The sequence below is a fragment of the Xiphias gladius genome, chromosome 24, assembly GCF_016859285.1.
Source record: "Xiphias gladius isolate SHS-SW01 ecotype Sanya breed wild chromosome 24, ASM1685928v1, whole genome shotgun sequence".
Taxonomy (NCBI): domain Eukaryota; kingdom Metazoa; phylum Chordata; class Actinopteri; order Istiophoriformes; family Xiphiidae; genus Xiphias; species Xiphias gladius.
The window spans coordinates 15,234,834-15,250,829 of record NC_053423.1 but is presented as its reverse complement, the minus strand read 5'-3'; the positions used below and the strand labels follow the sequence as shown (position 1 = coordinate 15,250,829).

General features: G+C 38.4%; 1 protein-coding gene across 1 annotated transcript in view; it reads left to right on the top strand.

The window, feature by feature from the left end:
* The first annotated feature begins 4,005 nt into the window (after positions 1 to 4,005).
* LOC120786433 (CUB and sushi domain-containing protein 3-like) overlaps positions 4,006 to 15,996 on the top strand; it is a 252,081-nt gene continuing 240,090 nt past the window's right edge. The window contains exons 1-2 of the mRNA XM_040121879.1: positions 4,006 to 4,024; positions 4,900 to 5,122. Coding sequence (XP_039977813.1) covers positions 4,006 to 4,024; positions 4,900 to 5,122 — 242 coding nt within the window. The remainder of the gene's footprint in view (positions 4,025 to 4,899; positions 5,123 to 15,996) is intronic.

Below are 15,996 nucleotides of genomic sequence, written 5' to 3'. Positions count from 1 at the left end.
CCTCATTTTGTGCCCTAGCAGCACTGTCTCACGGATCTGCTCTCTTAATCTAGAGCCACCAAGAAGCTTTCTCTGCAGGCTCTGTGCTGTTGTAGATGTCCCCTCCTCCTCTCACCTTTGATGCCGAATGATGTGCAACGTGGTGCTTGCAATCACTCCTTGCATTTCATCTTTGACAGGGGGATCTTTAGGCATCTCTCATTTTTGCAGATCTTTCCGCAGAAGCACCCTCTTCTCGTCACCATTGTCCATTGCTGTTGGTTGATAACTTTGAATCTGTCTGGCTGGGTTGCTCATTGCCCCCCCGCCTCCTGGGTTAGCCTGGGGGTATATCTCCTTTAAATGATCCGTCGCTTGCTTTGGGTCCTTGGGTCCTCCTTCTCTGTCAGTTTGATAGTCAAATCCTTTGAGGCACCAAATATCTCAAAGCCTCGATGCCTTCATCATGAACAATGTTATACAAAGATTCCATATCCATAGTGGCTATAATCCATGAACCAATATCTGAAATATCAGTGATTTTATTCAAAACTTGAGTGCTATCATGGACATGCAGGGGTAATTCCATCACATTGTTTATTAAAAATGAAATACTCTGGATAGAGGTTCTGATAGGTCTGCCTATTTCTTTGAATGTGTGAATATTTGGTGTCCTCAGGTGAACCACTGCTTTCTAGAACCTAAATCCCACTTAAATTTGATCATGAAATTTAACTCCTTTTGGGAACCACATGGATCCTCAATTTCTGAACTGGGCCAAGATGACAGTGTGCTGTGCGCAATCTTTTTTCTGCAGTGTCTTAAAGAAAAAAGCAGGCATGGCTGCCAGAGGCAATTCTAGTCCTTTGTTTTCTTTTAGGCAAATTGAAACAAACAAAAAGTGTATGTTGGGAATTTTTATGTCAGTTCTTGTATATAGTATATGTTAGTTTTGTAGGTGTATGTGTGTGCATATACAGTACGTGTACCGTCTTTGCTTGGTGTCTCTCACATGGCTCTGCCTGTTACTCCCGGTTCCTCAACATCTCAAATGTGATTGGTTTTGAAGGGACAGAGATACCAGCCCTTAATTACAGCTCAGACTGCCATTGGTCATTTCATCCATCACTGTGATGGTCTTGGAATTGTCTGGTTAAATGAAGGTCGGACAAACACAGGGTGTTTGGCGATAAAAATCCAAACATAATCATCCACTGTGTAATTCAAATGAAATCAAACTGATCTGACATCCCATTAAATTTTATTGTGTGACATGTATGTTTTTGTTTGCCTAACTGCACATCTCGAGTGTGACAGTTCTCCGAGTGAAAAAGATAAGGGTCGGTATCAATAGGAGCCAGGATACACCCTTGTCCTTAATTTCTAATGTGAGAACGCACACAAAGTGTTTCTCAGCAGAGCTCGCTGCGCACTGTAGAAGGCCTAGTGCTCTCAGCGCTTGTTGTTGGACCACTGAACTAAAAAAAACAACAAAATATTTTGATCTGGAAGTACCCTGATGAGAAGAAGGAATGCATTTCTTACCACATTTTAGCTGTACAAAAACGGTACACTAGGTTGAGATTGAAAGGAAGTTGACATGAAAAAGTTCACTAGCCTATTATGTTATCCATAGCTGGATGCCCACCCCACTTCAAAACTCATTTCGGCTCTGCTGCACACACACACATATATGTAGAGGCACACAGTTTTTGGTTGGGGTTCTGTCTGGGATAATTGGTTGGAAAAGCATCCAGCAGGATCACCCTGCTGTCCCTGTGGCCCTGGCTGCCATGGTAAATAAAAAGGCTCATAAACATGAAAGGCAGGGGGATGATCATCCTGATTTGAGTTTTGCACTCAGAGGAGATCAATTAAGGCCTAGGAGTTCAAGGACTTTAAACACACAGTAAGAGCAATTTTCTACTAAACACTTTAATTTAAACTTCAAATAATACACCATAGGCATACTGCTGCAGCATCAAATGCTATTTTAGAGCTTTTTTATTCCCTCTTTTTTAAATTTCCAGTAATATAAAACTGAGGAGCTGAATTACATATTATGTACATACATATCATATTATGTATGATAATAAAACAGGTAAAAACACCCAGCTACATTGGACAAGAGAATACCAAATGCAAAAAAACCAACAGGCGTAGATGTATAGCGATTAACAACACCATCCCCCGGCAAGAAGACATAGGATCAAGCCCAATATAACAGCAAGTTTCTTCTCTGCTGTAGTGTCCTTGAGCAGTATGACACTAAACCCCCGCCAGCTCTAAGGCTTTCTGCTCTGTAAGCTGATTCTGCAGTCTGAGTCCCATGTGGAGTGGAAGAAGTGAAGAGTTTCTCCATTGGGGATCGCAAAAAATGCTCTGGACTGACTTCTCTCCTGGACACTCTAAGGTTTTCATCTAACACCTGTGGTGTGTTTGATAGAAAAACGATCATTAAGATCAAAGGGAGAAGATAATGATTCTGATGTGGACCATGAAGTCCAAGGAGATCAATTACATTTACATTTTACAATTTAGGCATTTAGCAGGCGCTGCAACCCAGAGAGATTTAGAATAAGTACAGCAGCAGAATTAGCTTCTCTTCTAGTTTATCAGTATAAGCAGCCTTGTGAAAGGTAGTACAAAGGATAAAAACACACTCAACACCCTTGCCATCTTATCCACATTAACAATCTCTTCACAAATATTGGATCACCATATCATTATAGCATGGCCACAGAAACCACACTATTATAATTACTGCTTCTGATTATTGTTAATACTGGAATACCGTAAACGTACAGTGAACAGTTTATCCACCATTTTAAACTAGCATGCAGGTTACAATATTGTGCACTACATCGCACCAATACTTGATGCTTTGTAACCACTTTACTTTTATGGTTAATCTAAACTAGATATGGTTTAAGATGATTATTAACAAACTTTAGAAAATGAATTATCATTTTAAACTCAGTCTCCTTTTTCGCTGAATAAGTGGCCAAGTTGTAAGGCCGATAATGCACCTGGTATAGAAAATAATGAATATAATCCCCTTACCTTCGAATCAGCAACAGTAGAGGTGGTGAAATGTATTTTGGGCTGCTGTGTTGTGCAGAGAGAAAAGTCAACATAATGTCTGTTGCAGTTGATGTAGTTGTTAGTTTTGCATCTATGCCTCTCCTCCTACCAGCTTGCCACCTCATACACAGAGCCATAATGAAAAGCCTACAGTAACTCATTAAGATCTAATAGTATTTACCCTCTCCCACCCCTAAAAAAAATCATTAACTGTCTTTGATGCTGCATAATGTGTGCAAGAATTTGCATTTGTATCATCTATCATTTTCTCATCGGAATAGACATAATGAGTGTAGATGTATATCTTTAAAAAAACAACCAAATGGTTATGTCCTTCATTTATAAATTACTGAGTCATGTTCAAAGGCTTTGTGAAAGCTGGCTGACCTAGACATATTGTTGTTGTGTATTTTGACATGTCAGCAATTGATTTGCAAAAACAAAGAAATAGCCAGTTTTTGATCATGCTGAGGCACAGAGGGTGGATCCAGGAGATCGCTGGTGTCTTATTGATTTCACCTATTAAGTCAGGTGGAAGGGTAGCTCAGTGGCAACTGAGTTTCCAGTCAGTCAGGGGGCCTAGGTTCAAGCACCCCATGCTGAATATGAATACCAGCTCTCAAGTGCTGTTCTGAAACAGACGCTTCCCTGTGTCCTTGGTGTGGGGGAGGACAGCGAAAAGATTATATTCCTAGCACTATAAACTATAGAAATGGGAAACTGTAAGGCGTTCTGACAAATACTCGATTAAACAGTTTTCGCTCTGGATACATTATATATTCCATTAATATGTAATTGTACATCAGCATCAAACACAGGCAAGGTCCAGCCAGGATCAAAACAGGCAGGCAAAGGACGGAGTGCTGGAAGCTAAGACACATGACAAAAAACCATCTGACAGAGAGTAACTGGAAACCGACTGGTATATATACTAGGGAGCAAATGAGGGAATGGGGACCAGGTAAGCAGGTGAGTGGGGAGGAGGAGCAGGCCAGGTGATTCTACTGGTGGGAAAGGCAAGCAGGTGAGAGTGTCAGGATCTGAAATGACAGCCGAATTAGAAAATATATGCACAAACAACTGGACTGAATGAATGATGGGATGAATGAGCAGACTGAAACTGAAAACCATGACAAAAGCTAACCTACTTAGTATCACAGGGGCTGACTCGTGCCTTATTCCTACATTGATGTAAGGCAATAATATGTTTCAGTACCAGACTGGCACTTTTCAGCCCAGTTGCCTCTAAAACAAATAATGACTAGTGGACCACCAGTATTGGACTTGGCCAGCAGGTCAGCACTATTCATTCCATTAATTCAATAAAAGTTGAGTAAAAATAGTACTTGTTGTACCATGTAGTGCTGTTGAGTTCAGAAGGATACAGTGTGTGTGTGTGTGTGTGTGTGTGTGTGTGTGTGTGTGTGTGTGTTTGTGTTTGTGTGTGTGTGCTTTTGTCTAACTAGTGGTCCCCTTTTCCTGTTTCTTTATATGAACATACACTAAAGTTGCTACTCAGTCTCTGTTAAAACTACAATAAAACCATCTGTCACACACAGCACACACTGCTAAAACACATGCTGACTAATGCTACCTACTGTGTCATTTTAATATTCTGTCATTATCTGTGCTGTTGTGTTTTGTGTACTTTAAACTCTAAGCTTTTAATATAATTTCTCTCTCCCTTCTTTCCTTTTTGTTCTCTTTTGTCTCCCTCTCCTCTTGTCTACAACACAACAGATGTTGTTTGCAACCATTTCTATATTTTCCTATTGTAAGTATATTGATAAAACTATGTTGAAATAAATAAAATGTTCTCTCTTTTCTCTCTTTAAGGTTTTATCTACACATGTGGCGGCACACTGAAAGGCCGAAATGGCAGTATAGAATCGCCAGGTTTTCCCTATGGCTATCCCAATGGAGCAAACTGCACCTGGGTCATTGTTGGGGAGGAAGGAAGTAGAATCCAGCTCATCTTCTTGTCATTTGCCATAGAAGAAGAATATGACTTCCTGTCCTTGTATGATGGACATCCCCATCCTGCAAACTTCAGGACCAGGTAGGACCAGTGATTTTAAAAAAAAAAAAAAGATGACTCTTTTTATTTCTTGTGTTCAAATTGTCGAGCAGCACCTAAATCATACAAATTTGAAAAACTTGTCATTATGTAATGGCAGTAGGCTGTTAAGACAAATTAAAACCAAATTTTATTTAGGACCACTTTCACAGTAGATGATTTGTGATCAACATCCTCTAATCTCCATGAAAAAGTAGCAAGGCACAAACACCTTATTATTAGGTTACCATTGATATACAGCCAGTTTTTGCTTCTTTAAGCTGAAGCTATGAGAAGATACTCCTCTGTGTTTTTGCCAATAATTGATGAGCTATATTAAGCAGATATGTCAACATGATGAAACATTAGGGATCATGAATTTAAAAAAAACAAACTGTAAAACAAAAGAAACCAGATGTGCATGCTGGTTCTAACAGATATGAATGAATCAAATAATTTGAGAGAGGTTTGGTGTGAATACACATACTGCAAAAGCACATACTGTTTAATACCAACATAAATGCTTGTTGTTTCAACACACATAGACAAGATGTTATCATTGCTGTGCTTGATTCTCTTGAGCATTACTATTGCAACTAAACAAACAACGTTGTATAGCAACAGGGTGCTGTCTTGCTCTAGTGCACAAATTGCAAAGACTCAATCATTGCCCCTATGGTTTCCCTTAGTTATTGAGCTATTTTATTGAGCTCTTCTTGCAAGAAACACAATAGCCAGAAAGAAACTCATTTCAGATAAGCTATTAAACTCTCCTTGCCTTATGATTTTATCAGTCAATCAATTGTGCCTAATAGCATCTGTCAGTGACCTTGTTCACATTAACCATGTTCTTTTAACCCTGCATTTAAATCATTGTTAAGTTATTCAATTCACTGTGAAATGTGAGAGTGCTATCTATTGAAATGTTTGATTTTCACATAGCAAAACACTTATGGAGATTAAGTTGATACTGGAATTTTAGCAGATGTTGCTGCACAAGTTGGTCCTTGTCACTTCTCCCAACTCTAGATCTAAGTAGCCTTTTCTGTTTTATTAACGTGAAGGAATTTTTCTTCTTGTTTATTCACACAGAATAATTAGACTTTGAATGATATTTTTACATGAGGTATATGATAACATTTACATCTGCTGACTAAAAACAACTTGTTATAGTCAAAACTGTATCCAGTCACAACATGAATCAACACAGGTGTTTAAAGATTAGCTGCTGGGTTGGATCTTTGAAATAAGGCTTGTCTGTATTGCTCACATGTCATTCTGTGGAAGATACAGAAATAAGCAATTAACTGTAAATGAGGGACTTACTTTCATTTTTGGATCCTGTGGATGTTCACATCCAACTGGAACTAATTGTTGGATTCAAGAATATCCAACATGAAACCAAGGGAAGGTTCACATATGAGGACCGTGTGGTGGCCCCTCTTCTTCAAGGCAGCTGCGCTTTTTCTCACACACCAGCCTTGGCCAATTTGGTGAGGAAAGTTCTGCATCTGGAACAGGTACGAGCTCTGTGCTCCAAAAGATGCAAAGATCAGCATAATATACCACAAAGAAGTTAATTTGCAGGGCACATGCTAGTGCCAACACATAGTAAGACTCAACTGCAGCCTTTGCTTTGATAGTTTAAAGGCAGTGATAATACACACAGTAATATATTCTTTTAAAGTTAGAACAGTTTTGTTTGTTTCACTTTCTGGTTTTGTGTTTTTGTCCGTGCTTTTCTCACTGATTTTAAGTTGGTGGAGCTTAGTTTAAATAAAGTGATCATGTATTTCCATGCACCAATCTGAGTTTAACAATATTTGAATCAAATTATGACAACACTTGTAGTGGTTTCTACTTAAACAGTCCTGATGTAACAGATTAGCAATGCTGAGTGTTATAATCTCAATTAATACCTAAGGATGTTTTTAAAACAAAAAGAATGTTATTTAGAAGAACTTGAAGATTTATAATCACATTTAAGCGGCTTTAAAATAAAGTTAGATGATCTTGGTCTTAAAACGTGCCAGTTTTCAGGAACAGTTCAGGAACACAAAAACTAGAAACACCTATCAAGCACAACAGAAAAGAGTGAATACAAATCTGTTTTGCATTTCACATTGTCACCAAATTACAGCCTGACTATTCACTGTCACCTCAGGAGAATCTTTTATCTTGAATTGCACTGTCAACATTAGACAGGAGCTTCCACTGTTGATGGGAAAAGGATTTCTTTAATTACATCTGGCATGTGTGAGGCAACTACCGCTGACGCAGGGTAAGGTCAGGAAATCTGGTTTGGTTCAGTTGAGGAAAAAGGATTTGGGTCATGGAGAGATGAAATGAGTCCTCTTAATACTTGGTAGGTTGCTGAAAAGCAATTCTCTCCTCGTGGGGCATGAACCATGTTCTTTTGGTTCAACGGGCATAATTTCTAATCAGCCAGCTGCGATAATCAACCTTTCTCAGACAATCTAGTAGCTTTTAGTGCTCAAATTGCCATACAGAGTTAATTAAACAAGGGAGCAGAAGAAAAGAATAGAGTAGAGAAGGGAGACCATGAGATTTTTCACATTTTTTGTTATTTCTCCTGTGATTCCCATGGGGAGAAAGAGAGAGAGAACAGATAGAGGGAGAGAGAAAGGGAAAGATGCCATCTATGCTCTTATTGGTTGATTAGGATTTCCTGCTTATCTGAGATAACAGGAAATGAGTGTATGTGCTATGTGAGTGTGTGCACTAATGCTTTCACGTGCACAGGTTTGTGTGTGCGCATGTGTCTGTGTGTGGGGAAGATTTATGGTCTGCATACTTACAGTCGCCCCACTAGTTAAGCAAAATTACCTCTGCTGTCTCATTCTCTCTTCTTTTTTTTCTCTTTCTCTTTCCTTCTCTCACTTGTCTCCTTCACACACACAAACACATGCACACAGACACAGGGCAAAATGGTGATTGAAAGGTCAGAACCATTAACAAGAAAATGGTAATTATGTGAGTGATTAACATGGATCACACACACACAATACACACACACCAGATACACAAGTGTGATCTGTTTTTTTTTTTTCCGGTGTCATAAATGTAACAAAATGCCCTGTGTTTTCTTTTTAGGATTGTTCAAATTACTGTTTAATGTCTCTAAAGTAGGCTCTTATTTTTCCTTTTGGGACACTATTACAAAACAGACAATCATAGGCATAAATTCTAAAAATGTATGAACATTTTACAGTCAGTGATGACAGTTTTGCAAATTATGACCAACATTCAACATGATGCCACTTGTCCCCCAAATCAGGGCTACGTCTGTTTCTTTAATCAAGATGCAAACGTGGTATTTTTCCAGCGGTAGGTTTTCATAAACAAATAAAGGGCACCTCCCTTGATTAATTTATGATCTAGAGCCACGTTCCTACTCGGCCTGTTGACAGCACAGCAAGCAGGCATGTGTGAGGGACGTCCATTTTGCTGATGAATCATATTATTAAATGACTTTCATGTTAAACACAGAATCAAGCACTGTGAAATAACAATTCCTCTCAGTCCACCCCTGATCATTTATTGACTCTGTTTGGAAGTTGGAATTACTGACTGTGACAAACACAGTGTTTTGAACTTTGGGTGGGACTCAACTCAGCTGTCCACCCACTTCATGATCTTGGGGGAGTGGACGGATATGATGAATGGGGCTGGTCTTGTTTGTACTCTCTGCGCCTTTCCAGTTTTGAAAGCAAGATGAACACACACACACACACACACACACACACACACACACACACACACACACACACACACACACACACACACACACACACACACACACACACACACACACACACAAACAAACACAAACACAAACAATTGTTTAACGTTAGTTGTTAGGACACTCATTGATAATAATGAATTCCCTGGCCTCTTAACCTAACCCTAACCTAAACCTAATTCCAACCTGAACCCTAAAACCAAGACTTCACACTCAAACAGCCCTTTTAGTGTGAGGACTGGTCAAAATGTCCTCACACACACACACACACACACACACACACACACACACACACACTCACACACACACTGTGAGCCCAATGTCTAAAAGACAGCAATATTGCATAGGACCTTAGATTACAAATTTCCTTACATTCTAGTTTTAATATTTGGTCAGTGACCCCTGCATCAAAGCTGGCCTAGTGGCATTTCTGGTTCCCCCAAAAGTTTTTGAAAACATAGATGTGATCTTAAATTCCTTGTTTTTAAATTGGTGAATTCATATCAAGAACAAAGTACCCCATGTCTCAATTGCAAAGCCTGGCATATCTGGAAAAATTATGAGCTAATACATACGTAATTGTCCTAACAATTTCCACTGCAACTCTCAAAGGGAGACTTTTCTTAATTAAGTTGATAAAATGTTTTAATTAGGGGTATTATATAATTTATTGAAACCTAGGTCCTTATTAAAATACATAAATAATCGACTTGACTGTGTTCTCATTATGATTATTGTACTGTATGTGACTCGTCCAACCCCCCTTCATTTAGACACATTAACAATGAATTAAACATTACATCCATATTGTATGTAATCTGTATTAGATGATTTTGTGAGACAAAAATTATTTCCAGTCAATAATACCTGCCAGTGCCAACCCCAATCTATAAGACTGGAGACTGGACTTTGCGTCTCAGCTTTTTAACCATGACAATGATTTTTCCCTGACTGTAACGAAGGGGTTTTAGTCCATTAACTTTGATTAAATCATAACCATACAGCAGCTGCAATGCACAGATATTTGTAAGATGAACTGTTTGAACAATGTTTGGTGGGTCGTTTGCTTAGCTCGACCTTAAGACACCATTGTGATATCTGGATTTTGATTGTGTTTCCTGGGCATTTCTCACCTTGTTACCTGTAGCTGGCTCTTTAAACAGGGTTGTTTTTGAACAAATTTTATTAGCATGGCTTGTTTTCCACATATTGTTATGACCACACAGACTGAATTGAATCATTTTTCCACAATGGAAACTCAAGATGACTGCATGTGGAAACATTCAGTAAATTCACTCATCACTAAGTTATTACTGACGCCTGGTTTTAATCTCTTTCAAGATATGTGACTTTGACCATAGCCTGATTTTTCATAACCTTGTCCAAGTTCATGATCAATGTCTGTTGTCAGTGCATATGTATTTTCATATGTATTTTCATATCCTTTATGTCCCTTCCAGTTCATTATGAGGATGAACCCTCTTTGGTTTTATGGCTGCCCGGGCACTAGGACAATCCAATAAACCATCCTTAACATTAACATAGAAAGAGACACTAAAGAGAGATGAAGAAGAAAACAGGAAAATGGGCGACAGAGGCAGAGTTAAGAAAGACAGTGTGTTTGTATGTAAACATTATGAATTATACTGGAGCCTGCTGAGATGTGCTTGATTTATCCTTAGACACCCTTAAACATTTTGAAATGAAATCTGTTAAATGTCTTCATTGGTCATTTGTCATTTAATAAAAATGCCAATCAAGTTTTTTTTAAATTTCTGATAATATGGCAAGTGCTTAACAAAGTTACACTTAAAAGTGGCAAGGAAATTTATTTCAAATGCCTTAATAAGTTCTTAAATAACCTTAAATAAATACAGCACAGATAAGTGTTTTTTTAATTTTTGTGTGTTGGGCCATAAATACACGTACATATATTTATTTTAAAAGGGCTGACAGACAAGGTGCTGTTTGACTGGTTTGTTGAAACTTTGCATAAAGTTCAACATTACTCAGCTTTCCTTTGTCGCCAACAGTTGCTTTTGTCATGTCACTGTGCGTAGCTGTAGCCGATGTCTGCTGGACTCGAAAGGGCATGAGTGGGACAACAAGTGGACTTCAGAGATTTCAATAGCTGTCTGAGAATGAATAATGCTTGAGCACCAGGAGAGTGTCCGAGAGTTTTTGAGCATGGATGGATAAATACTAAGCGATGGAAGACGCAGTACAAGTCTGTCTTTGCCACACTTTCAGGATTAAAATAGAGAATGACCAGATTGGGATTTGATCCAATGGTGTGTGGGACTGACTACATGCTGCTTATAGTCAAAAACTTTGACAAAAGCCCAAATGCTAATTTGTCATTGCAGTCAACATGCAAAAAAAAAAATCAAAAGGCCATCATTTTTGGAAATTTAAACGAAAAGTGGGCCACAGAATATCAATATCAATGCATCAATATTTTGGAAAATGATAAAACAATTCTCAGGAAACAAGGGAGTGTCTCAGAAGAAAAACTGAGGGAAATTCAAAGACTTTGAATGCACCACTTACTGAAACAGTACTTTTAGACTCTTTTGTGAATAAACACCAACCTTCCCTCAGACCTGAAAATCCGGTTTTATTTAAAAATGTATAACCAGGGGGACCTGCTTTGATGAGGAGGTATCTGCGGCAACCCATATTTCTGTTGAAAACAAAATCAAGACAGCTTGAGGAAAGAAAATCATCAACAATAAAAGTTTTATTAGAAAGAGATTTTAAATTCATGATGCTACATCTTACACATCCAGGGCGCAAAGCAGGATTACGCATGTAAGATATAGCAACGTGAGAGCCATAGGCTCTAGGAATGCTATCAAAGTAATGGTAAAGGGAGGAGTGACAATTGTGGTTATGCGAGTGTGGCACAAATTGATACTGAATACCATGATGTTACTATGGAGACAGTGAGGCCCTAATAATTGTCATATTATTCTCATTGTCACAATTTTCAATGAATACTATCAACTCTATTGTTTAGTGTTCTTTTCTTTGTCACCTTTTTTTCCCCTTCATGTGTGAGCCATCCTCACCCTAACCTATCATTAATGCTGCGTTCATGTGATACGAGACTATCTGTTGCAGCATCATAACAGATGATGCTCATGCATTCAAAATCATTCGAAGTTTTGTGTAGACTTCACGTTGCATAATAGCTATTGTCTCTGCATGTGCACACTTGAGATGTAAACTTATGTTTTACAGAAAGAAACCGCAAAGTCAGGCTTGCAAAGCAACTACTGAAGTTGTGTCAGGTCACTGAATGAATATTTGATCACTGCAATCTGTCAATCTGTCTGTTCCATCTAGTGGCTATGTTTGTTTTGTGCAAGAAAATCTGTTCTTAAAGCATTTTCTAAGGTAAACTAGGTTTGTGTGGATGCATGTCAACAGTCGTACTGGGTTTGATCTGGATAATCTCAGACTCTAATTGTTAGAAATGTGGTTAGAACGTTTATGTAATACGGAGGTGAAACACACAGAAAGACTTGAAGGAGTGTTAACTGGTTTGTTTGTGGTATCAGAGAGACTCAGTGACAGACTATCAAAGGGTCACGTAAACAACTTATATTGAACAACACATCACAGTAAAAGTTCATTCTTTGATTTTACCATCTTTTATACGACATTAATCTCTAAAGTTCTGATGTGAGTCAAATTCAGGTGTGAAAGATTATTTCTCTTGACAGCAGGATGATACAAACTCTCAATTTGGACTAATTAGCTCTAGTAAGTACCTCTAGTATTATCAAAAACTGATTCCACCTAATATTTGTGTTATCCATCATTTTCATTTTATACTTAACAAGCTCCTAGCTGGCATTTGGTAACAGTTGAAATGAACTGCTATTGCATCTAGCTATTTCTGCATTAGCTAATATGTGCTAAGTCTAGCAATCTGCTGGCTGTTTGAATTTGAGGGGCTAACCATAGGTTTTATGTCCTTATTTGATTCTGATAGCACATTTATTATAATTGTAGCAATTTGTGTTGCTTGTATAATTTGACTTATTTGGCAAAATATTTGATGCTGTCAAGCTCCAGAAAAAATCAACACAAGCTTTATGGTGGACAAAGAATGATAGTGCAGTGGGAGTTGAGTGTAACGCTTGTCTTACCCCACCATCAGACTGCCACTAATTCTTCTTATAGGATAGTGGAAATTAGTTTGACCAAATGTGGATTCCTCTCCACCCTTTGGGATAATGCTGATTGGTAGTGATATAGCAATGCTGCCACTCTCCATATACTTTGTATATTATGTCGTTATCCTGATTATTACTTTTTTTTTGATAACCTTGAGCGCTCACCCAGCCAAAAATAAAAACACATCATAACATGGTAAAATGGTAAATCAATGCTATTAAATAGGACTCTTAAGTTTTGTCTCTCAGGACTGACTTCCACAAATTTGGCAGGACATGCTCTAACGCTCTATGTCACACTGTCAAGCTCTCTCCATGAATGAGGCAACATAATGTACATGGCCATTAGAGGGGCAGTCTGAGCATACTGATACTGATACCACAGGTGACCAACCTTATATTGGTGTCTGCATGATGAGATGTTATTGGTTTTTAGAACCAAAAATTTGCTCTGGATTACACAAAGACATGAGGCATGTGTCATTGCTGCTCTGAACCTGAGAAGAATTTATTGCTTTATTGCCTTGACCTGTTTAAACATCAAGAATCACATTCAGATTTTTTGTAACCAAAACTCACATTCCATTGTTTTTGATTGTAACCTCTGTGGCTGTGACTTCAGATGAGTTTGCTGAAACACATAAAGAGGAGAGAGAAGGGGAGACTGGACAAAAGCAGATGAGTAATAAAGGATAGAAGTCCTAAAGTGGAGAGGTGTCCAGAGGAAAAGGAAGAGGTGGAGTAAAATAGATGAGCAAACAGAGGAAGCCCTGGAAGAAAGGAGAGATGCTCAGGTAACCAAATACAGCAGCTGAAAAAGTAGCTTTACTTGCAATCCATTAATAGTAACAGTATAAAATGTGGAACAAAACAATGCCCATAATGCAAATTATTTATAAAACGTAGACATTGTAATGCCTCGAAGCTTGGGGTCAGTATTTGTATTATAGTCCGATGAAGGTATGCCACAAAAAAGAGGGGAAGGAAGAGGAGAGGAGTTGTTTGTGATTTTTTTATAAGTTAAAAAAAGCATTTAAGTGTGTTTAGACAAGCATGCACAGCATTTACAGTCTATGATTTGCAAATCCTGCTAGCTAATACAAGGCTGCAGCCCTAGATTGAGCTATAAAAACTATCTGAGGTGTGAGAGCGGTTTATTGGAGTTTGCATGGAGCTTGTGTGCTTGTGTTTGTGTGAGTATGTACGAGTGGGAAACAATTTGTGTGTGCCTCTTTTGCACAAAAAACATTTACTGACTGTTCCTAAGCAAATGGTGTATGGAGCTCTAAAACTGCAGTGCAGCAGGAAAACTAAAAGTTGCATATTTGGTTTGTGAGACAAGTTGCAGTTTGAATCCAGGGCATTAGTTACACCTTTTTTCAATGTGATCCGGCCATCTGATCACACAGCTCTCAAATGTGTTCACTCTCAGGTCATCCACATTTTGAAATGTCAGTGATGTGTGGATTTAAACATGGCCATAGACTTCATATTTGCCCTTTATCATGCCGTTTCTATCATTAGGTGTGTTAATTTTGCAGCACAGCTGTGCTGTGCTGTGTTAATGTCAGAAACCATCTTCAGATAATGTACTAAAAATGCTGACACAACTTTTTCACTCAGCTCTGATGCCTGGTGACAGAAAATGTGCAGGCTTTTATTTTGTAATTGTAATGTGTAAACCAAATCAATTGAAGAACCCTTGTAGAGTTTGCTTATTTGATGTTAGTTAAATCATCTTCAAAGGTCCCCCTGTGATTCAATGGCCCCGCCTGCTCCCTAAAGAGAGAAGTATGCAAAGTGGACTACTGGAAGGCTTTCCCCTTTGATATCTCAGAATGCCCAAACTCAAAAGTACTGTTTAAAACACTTGGCCGTCCAACCATGTTAGAGCATTGGTGCCCTAACTTGTATTCATCACCTGACCTCTGTAAGAAGTTTAAAATATTTTTTACTGATAAAACTGAAAAAAAATCAAAGCCCAGACTAATAGCACCTGCCCTCAAAATTCACCTGTCCCAGAGCTCTTAACACACAGATCATTTCATGTTTTAGCCTGATAATAATCTATTTGAAATAGTCCAGTCTGGCTTTTGATCTTTCCACAGTACTGAGATGGCTCTTGTTAAAGTTTGTAATGGCCTATTGGCTGAAAATGCTAGTGATTGCTTCATCTTAGTTCTTTTGGACCTCAGCGCTGCTTTCGACACAGTAGATCATAACATACCCATTGACAGACTGGAGAAGTGGGCAGGAATCACAGATTTGGCCTTAAATTTGTTCAGATCCTACCTATCAAATAGATGTTTCTCTGTGTCGATGGCTGGCTCAGTTTCATCCCTGGCAAACTTTTTCTATGGCGTCCCCAGGGTTCAATTCTGGGTCCCATTGTATTTTCCCATCCGTATGCTTCTTCTCAGTGACATCATCCGCAAATACAATGTCCAGTTTCACTGTTATGCCGATGACACACGCTGTATCCCCATATGAGCCAGGAAACAGTCTGAGATACTAGTAGTGCATTGCGGGCCGTTCCACGGTCAAGGAAGAAAACCAAAGGAGACAGGGCCTTTTCTGTCAGCGCCCCTAGACTTTGGAAAAACCTCCTAGATCAGACTTGCTGAGTCAGTTCCTTGTTTGATTTCTCTTCTTAAGACACATTTTTATAAAAAAGCTTTTATTGTGGGATGTTTATTTTAAATTAGATTTTATTTTATTTTTTCTGATGGTCTGTTTTATATTGACCTTTGTGAAACACTGTGTTACCTGTATTGAAAAGTGCTATACAAATAAAGTGTTATTATTATTAGCATAACTACATACTTTACATTTTCTTATGCAAAACCTAAGAATTTAATATATGTTTATTTGTTAACTTTTATCCCATCAGAGTCTATTTTTGGTCGGCCATTTATGTACAGTGAAAACAA